The sequence below is a fragment of the Otolemur garnettii genome, unplaced genomic scaffold (genome assembly GCF_000181295.1).
Source record: "Otolemur garnettii isolate 467f Iridium unplaced genomic scaffold, OtoGar3 scaffold00016, whole genome shotgun sequence".
NCBI lineage: Eukaryota > Metazoa > Chordata > Mammalia > Primates > Galagidae > Otolemur > Otolemur garnettii.
Window position 1 is genome coordinate 14,613,184 of NW_003852411.1, and position 8,343 is coordinate 14,621,526.

General features: G+C 41.3%; 1 protein-coding gene across 3 annotated transcripts in view; it reads right to left on the reverse strand.

Moving 5' to 3' along the window:
- Positions 1–8,343, reverse strand: part of FAM20B (FAM20B, glycosaminoglycan xylosylkinase) — a 51,301-nt gene that overhangs the window by 31,251 nt on the left and 11,707 nt on the right. The window contains exons 2-3 of one of the 3 annotated variants that reach the window (XM_023510838.1): positions 7,067–7,132; positions 3,634–4,140 (exon numbers count right to left, since the gene is read on the reverse strand). In XM_023510838.1, the coding sequence (XP_023366606.1) occupies positions 3,634–4,010 (377 nt within the window). In that variant the 5' untranslated portion in view covers positions 4,011–4,140; positions 7,067–7,132. Of the gene's footprint in view, positions 1–3,633; positions 4,141–7,066; positions 7,297–8,343 lie in introns of those variants that run through there. The other 2 variants (XM_023510839.1, XM_003785678.2) reach the window with 2 other exon arrangements.

Consider the following 8,343-nt stretch of genomic DNA (forward strand, 5'->3'; position numbering starts at 1 on the left):
TTTTTTGGTTGCAGCCATCATTGTTGTTTGGCAGGCCAGGCTGGATTCGAACCTGCCACCTTAGGTATATGTGGCTGGCGCCTTAGCCACTTAAGCCACAGGCACCAAGCCCATTACTCTACTTATAATACTGATTTCTCAGGTTACAAACTATGAAGTCAAGGACCATTGGTGGTCCTTCAAAACTAAATTAGTGTTTTGGTTTTTTTTTTAAGAGACAGGATCTGTCGCTGAGGCTGGAGTACAGAGGTGCAAACATAGCTCACTCCAGCCTCAAATTCCTGGGCTCAAGCAGTCCTCCCGCATCAGCCTCCCAATTAGCTGGGACTACAGGATTGAGCCACCACACCTAGCTTAAATTAGTGATTTTTGGTGATACATACTACACATCATTGCACTTAAGGAAGGCAAACAAACTTACCAGAATTACATGCATATAGCAGAACACAAGCTGCTTGCAACTCAGACTGAGCTGGGTTCAAATTAATGTGAGGTGACCTTGTCAAATTATTAAATAGTTACTCTCTCTAACCCTTCTTATTCTAGAAATAAGAACTAAAACTGCCCACAAAGGTTAAAGGCATTAACAGAAAAGTATTTAGCATAGTGTCTGGCAAATGGTGTATGTTCAATGGAAAGTAGATCCCAAGGGCCAATAACCATACTTTCCCCACATTTCCAGTTAATCAGACTATTTTTATTCTCCAAAAGTCTGCTGTATTTTTTAACTTTCCTGATTTCCACATCATCCACACATCGTCATCCACATCAGTTCCAGATAAACACAGATCTCTCTCATTTCTGGGATCTACTCATTCTCTTGCTACCTTTTATCTACTGATAATAAAAGGGAGTTGAATTTTGTACATTTTCCCCATTTATCTTCTCCCACTCCAGAAAGAAAGCCAAAGGTATATTATAATTCTCTCAAGAGCTCCACTAGAAATGAACAAAATGCTTAGTACACAACAAATTTTAGACACTACAAACTTTGAAAATATTCACTGATAACTAACTCCTGGCAATAGAATACGAATCCCCGTCATGTTAACCTACTTTAAATTCATACACTCAAAGAGAAAAAAGGTTTTTTTTTTTTTTTAGAGACAGAGTCTCACTTTGTCACCCTCAGTAGAGTCCTGTGGCACCACAGCTCACAGCAACCTCCAGCTGTTGGGCTTAGGCTATTCTCTTGCCTCAGCCTCCCGAGTAGCTGGGACTACAGGTGCCCACCACAATGCACGGCTATCTTTTTGTTGTTGCAGTTTGGCCAGGGCTTGTTTTGAACCTGCCACCCTCGGGTCGCTAACAATATATATATTGCTAAATTACTGAGGTAACTCAAATGGCCCAGCGTTTTGCCTAAAGCAGATGAAAGAAACCATAAGACCTATTAGAATGATATGAAGCAAAAGGAATTCTTACTGCAGGTAAGAATTTGGAATGATAAAGCCAATTTGGAATATAGTTTGGCAGTTTCTTACAAAACCAAACATACTCTTACCATACAATCTAGCAATTATTCTTCTTGTATCTATACAAATGAGCTGAAAACTCATGTCTACACAAAAACCTGAACACGGGTATTTATAGCAGTTGTATTCACAACTGACAAAGCTTAGAGGCAACCAACATGTCCTTCAGTGAGTAGATAAACAAACTGTGGTACATCTGGACAATAGAATATTATTTAGGGATAAAAAAGAAATACGCCTTCAAGCCACAAAAGATATGTAGAACCCTTAAATGCACATTTCTAAATCAAAGTAGCCACTTTGATAAGGCTATATACTGGGTGGTGCCTGTGGCTCAAGGAGTAGGGCGCTGGCCCTATATACTAGAGGTGGCGGGTTCAAATCCGGTCCCAGCCAAAAACTGCAAAAAAAAAAAGAAAGAAAAAAAAAGAAAAGGCTATATACTATGATATTTGAAAAAAGATTTAACAGTGGAGACAGGCTCAGCCCTGTAGCTCAGTAGTTAGAATGCCAACCACATGCACCCAGGGCTGGTGGGTTCGAACCCAGCCAGGGCCTGCTAAACAACAATGACAACAACAACAAAAAAACAGCCAGGCATTGTGGCAGGTGCCTGCAGACCCAGCTACTTGGGAGGCTGAGGCAAGAGAATTGTTTAAGCCCAAGAGTTTGAGGTTGCTGTAAGCTGTGAAGCCGGGGCACTCTACAAAGTGAGACTCTGTTTCAAAAACAAAAACAAAAACTGTGGAGATAGTAAAAAGACCAGGAGTTAAAGAGCAGGGAGGAAAGGATGAACAGGTAGAGAATAAATGATTTTTAGGGCAGCAAAACAACTTTACATGATGCTACAATGGTAGATACATGTCATTATATATTTGTCAAAATCCACAGAATGTACAATGCAAACAGTGAAATCTAAACTATAGATTTTAGTTAATAATTAATGTATGACTCACGCCTGCCTGTAACTCAAGCGGCTAAGGCGCCAGCCACATACACCAGAGCTGGCAGGTTTGAGTCCAGCCTGGGCCCACCAAACAACAATGACAACTACAACCAAAAAATAGCCGAGTGTTATGGCGTGTACCTGTAATCCCAGCTACTTGGGAGGCAGAGGCAAGAGAATCGCTTAAGCCCAAGAGTTGGAGGTTGCTGTGGGCTGTGACACCACAGCACTCTACCCAGGGTGACAACTTGACTCTGTCTCCAAAAAAAAAAAAAAAAAAAAAAATTAATGTATGAATATGGGCTCATCAATTATTAACAAATGTGCTATACTAATGGAAGATGTTAATAATAAGGGAAACTGTGAGGGGGTTATGGAAACTTTCTGTACTTTCCCTTTAATTTTTCAACAAATCTAAAACTGCTAAATATAAAGAAACCAAAAAGACAAACAAAAAAAAGTCCTAGATAAGAGAGACAAAGCTTCTGCACGAAAATGAACTTTAGCCAGTCACACATCTAAAACCCACTCAACGCTGGGTAACTCCTATTCTATATTCTAACCTGACGTAAGGTTATCTACTCTTTAACTGTGCATTTTTGGTGACAAGATGCTTATTTCCTAACCAATTCATTGCCTGTCTCTAACACCTGGCACATAGTAGATACTTGATAGATTAGAAATTAAAGATAGCTCTAACTATCAAAAACCTCAGTCATGGCCAAGCATAGGAGCTCATGCCCAGGAGGGAGGCTGAGCTGGGAGGATCATGTGAGGTCAGGAGTTTGAGACCAGTTTGAGAAATATAGGGACATCCCATGTCTACACAAAAATAAAAACTACTTTCCAGGTCTTGCATGGTAGTATGTGCTTGTAGTCCCAGCTAATAGGGAGGCTAAGGCAGGAGGGTCATTTGAGCCTAGGAGTTCAAGGTTGCAGTGAGCTATGATGATGCCATTGCACCATAGTCTGGGCAAGAGAGCAAGACCCTATCTCCAAAAAGGAAAAGAAAATAAGTTCAGTCTTATACAGTAACAAAACATGTTCCTATAAATTTCCCCCCTTAAGGGCTAGAGAAGACTTGAGAGATCTTCAAGACTACGCCCGCTCATTTTACTGAAGAGGCTACCAAGAGAAGATGAATACTCACATAAATCCCAAGTTACATGAATCAACCAACTAGCACATATAACTTCTGAAATGAAGATTTACCGCTTAGGTTTGAAGACAACTTTCTGTCCTCCTTCAAGTATCAGTAAGGCTTTCAGCTGTGTCCCTTTATAACCTACATCAGCTTTAATGATTTTCTTGGTGGCCATGGCATGCATGATTGCTCCCAACTCTGGCGTCTCTTCAGGATACACTTCCCGGGGAACTACCCACTGGGCTGCAATCTCCCAGGGAGACTGCAAGGTGTGGTCCAGCTTGGGTGCCAGCTCCACCCGTAAGCCAGTCATCATTCGGTGGAAAGCCCTCTGGTCCTCCCGGTTGGCAGCCGATGTATCTAAGTTGTCAATCAAGAAAACTTTGGTGAAGATAAAGATGACAAGGAGAATTGCTAACAGCACAACTCGCTGCTTTAGCTTCATGTTGGTCTCTTTTCCTTCTCCCCAACCGTGTCGTTCTCTTATCAAGGAGAGCAGGTGGTGATGGTTAGCAAGGAGATTCCATGATTATACACACTGGTCCATTTCTTCACTGAAGTGCCTCCCACAATTCCTGCAAGCCCAAGTATAAAGCAAAATTCAATCAGAAATTATGTCTTTCCACCCAAGAAATCTTTTGTAATCCCCTAATATATGAGTTTCCCTTTTCAGACTTGCTAGTCATAAGCTTGAGAAAGTGTACTAATTTAAAATTAACTAGTGTTGGTAAGGACTTATTAAGAACTGGGTATTGGCGGTGCCCATAGCTCAGCGGGTAGGGCACTGGCCACATACACCAAGGCTGGCGGGTTCGAACCCAGACCGGGCCTGCTGAACAACAATACCAACAACAACTAAAAAATAGCTGGGCATTGTCGTGGGTGCCTATAGTCCCAGCTACTTGGGAGGCTGAGGCAAGAGAAGCACTAAAGCCCAAGAGTTTGAGGTTGCTGTGAGCTATGACACCACAGCACTCTACCCGGGGCAACAGCTTGAGACTCGGTCTCAAAAAAACAAAAAGAAAAAGAGAAATGGGTACGCTGAAAATTTTTAGCATTCCTAGGATGCAGCGCTATTTGGCTGGCTACACATGCCTAACAACCAAAATAATGAGGGAAAAAATACAAAAGCAAGAGGGATATGGTAGCTCACACCTATAATACTAGCACTTTGGAAGGCTGAGACAGGTGGATTGCCTGAGCTCAGGAGTTTGAGTCCAACCTCAGCAAGAGTAAAACCCCATCTCTACTTAAAATAGAAAAATAACTACCCAAGTGTTGTGGCGGACACCTGTAGTTGCAGCTATTTGGGAGGCTGAGGCAAGAGATTGTTTGAGCCCAGGAGTCTGAGGTTGCTGTGAGCTATGACACCATGGTACGCTACATGGGGCAACAGAGTAAAACACTGTCTAAAAAAGTAAAAAAACACAAGAGCAAAACATGAAAATATACACAATTCCTTAACTTTCGTTTTCACCTTTCAAAATTCACGAAAGACTTCTGAATATCCCAAACCACAAGTTTCTGGTAACTTTCCAGTTCTTACCTTCTCCAAATATAAATTTTATGACACTTTGTTAGAAGGTACAAAAGAGTAATAACTCTTTCTTTGAATCCAAATACCCAGCAATGCTGGTCGTGTCACATCTGCTCCTCACATGTTTAGATACAATACCTAGACATGTATTTACACTTAATCAGTTCCCTACCAATTATTTTTCAAAACTAAAATCCCTATAAATTACAGAAAATCAAATCTGGATAAATTAAGGAAAAATATATCCCTATGTCATCTATTAGTAGACTATGACCAGAAAACTAATGAAGCCTGGTACTGTAGCAACATTGCTAAGTCTAGAGTGGTCAGCACTTAACAAGGACATTAATATGTATACAACAGCCACGAAAAATTGCTGCTTCCAGGGTGGAGCTGAGCACACTCTGGGCAATTCTCAAGCCAAAAGATTCCAAATATAAGAGTTTTGCAAGGGTGTTAAGAACATAAGATTCAGTCTTATTTGTATGCTGAGGTTGCTTTCCACTCTGCAGGGCCATTTAAAAACATGCACAGGCTTGCTCTGCTATATGCCTACAGACAGCACAGCATTAACGTAAGACAAGAAGATAACACGGTGTTGCTTCACTTTCTATTCATTTAACAACCCAAACCATTAATCAAAGAAATAAAACCAATAAAAAAGACAGGGCAAATGATTCAGGCTAAGACACTCCCACCCAAACTTGTTACCGCTCCCCTAATAACAGCTGGAAACATCTGTCTACTAGAGAGTCATTCCAAGTAGCTAGGACTACAGGTGCCTGCCACAACGCCTGGCTAGTATTTCTATTTTTAGTAGAGACAGGGTCTCACTCTTGCTCAGGCAGGTCTCCAGCTCCTGAGCTCAAGCAATGCACCTGCCTCAGCCTCCTAGAGTGCTAGGATTACAGGCGTGAGTCACCACACCCTGCCAGGGACAGTATATTTTAAAGGCAACACCCTGTGGTGAGACAGCTGACTGAAGTTTATTCTCAGTGATTAACCACTCTCCTACTGTTCACTTTCAGGACAAAAGCAGAAAGTGAGAGTTAAATTCAAATTCTAATTATCCCCAGCCACCTGTTTTGTTTCATCATCATCTCCCAGGGAGCAGATAACACTATTAACTGAAACAAAGGCAATTCAAATGCATCTAAAATGTAATTGTGATGGTATCAAGTTTGGTGTGGAATTCAGTAAAACAGTTCTCAGTGATTACCGATAACAGCAGGGATAGGAGAGCAGATTTCAGAGACTTTTGCTAGTTCTAACACGACCTAAACCCCACAACTTTTTCAATTATTTGAACAGTACACATCACAGGATGCAGTGATAAAAAGCAACCCCGAAATCAAACTGTATCAGCAATTGCTTCCTCAGCGCCTCCAGATGCAACTAGCTACACACACACCATCTGAGCACAAAGGGGTCAGCTTAACAGGCGTTCACTTTCTACAGAACAGCTTTCAGGACTCAAGTCTGATTAACTCACAAACTTCTAATGATGCTGCTCATCCAGTTAGAATAAAGAAAATCCTCCCTCATGTTATATAAATATATCATATCCAAATGTTTAGCACAAAAGGGCTGCGGCTTTTTGCTTTTGTTTTTTAATCATCAATGCAATAGGGAGTTCTACCAGCTCCGAAATTCAGTTAAGACAAATGTCCAATTTCACAATCCAAGTTTGTGTGCTTTTAAAGTTTTGAAATCTCATTATCTTTTGAATAGGCCTTAGAACACATTCATTAATTCAGGTCTACAAACATTTCATCCACTCGGCTAGGACAGAAATTTATACTAAGGGGGTTCAATTGTTATGATATTTCCCTATTTACTTCTGTAATCCTGAGTAAGGGCAGGTTTAAAAAAGAGGCTGAGTGAGTTTTCACGTTTGTGATTGGTTGCCACATCCCAGTAGATCAAGTAAGATCTGCCTTTCATTTCCACAGCCACCAACTTACCTCAGTGCTCATCTGTTGGACCACAGAAGGAACTGACATCTGGGCCTCCAGGTTCTCCAAGCCAGCCTAGATAGTACAGCCAAAATCATTTTTTAATCACTCAACCACCTTTGATTCTACAAAAATGTTCAGTAGGACATTAAAGCTCTACCCCACATGGCTTCAAGCTAGGCATCACTCCTGCTGTTCCTCTTCCCATCTTCAACTAAAATGGACCAACTTGCTCTCGTCCTCCCCTTTTTGCCTTGTCACACTAATTCCTCTTTCTTACCCTTTCTTCCTATCTCCTCCTGTTTGAAGTCTAATCTTTCTTTCAAATCCCATCTCCTATGCCATTTTTGGTCCCTCCTTTTTTTTTTTTTGCAGTTTTTGGCCTGGGCCAAGCCTGAACCTGCCACCTCCAGTATATGGGGCCGGTGTCCTATTCCTTGAGCCACAGGTGCCGCCCATGGTTCCTCCTTTCAACTAGTACTTAACTACATTCTGCCATGCATAATATCTTCTTGCATACGGGCGGGCATAGTTCTCCTTAGAATGACTCCCTTCCCTCCTTCATGTTTGAGAGAAGAGAAGGTACCTGAGACAGGGCCTCCATGCCACATTATCTTCCTGTCCTATTTGAAACAAGCAGCATACTATACTCACTGCAGACTGAATTCTGACAAGGATTCCTTCATTTCAGATGTGAAGGAAATAAAAACAAGTTTGCAGGGTATATTCCAACTATTCATGAAAACCTCACAGCATCCCCAGAGGAGTGTGCCTGCACTATTTTCATGCCCTCAGCTCCTCCTACAAATGCTTCAAACAGAGTAACAATGTCCAGTTATATTATGGTCATTTATTTTAATGTTTCTGTTAAATAGAACGGAACCTACCTCAAAAGAACAAATAGGCTCAAGGTAATAACACAACTCGAAAAATGTTAACTATAAAAACCGCAATGTAAATGGTACATTTGTAAATAGTCTTCACACTAACTGCTGGCAAAAACTCCCAGTCTCTAGAAAGCAGACCTTTACAAGGAATTTCCCCACTGAATCCTAGTTTCACGCTCTCCTCCATCAGCTACAAGGGCTTGCTACAAAGACTCACGTTCATTCTTCACACATATACCCCACCCTACTTGTTTGATAAATATTTTTCAAGGAGGGAAGGGAGTCATTCTAAGGAGAACTATGCCCGCCTTATGCAAGAAGATATGCATGGCAGAATGTAAGACTACAAAACTGTTTCAAGAAGAGACACAGATTCCACAGGAAAAAAAGTGGAGTATT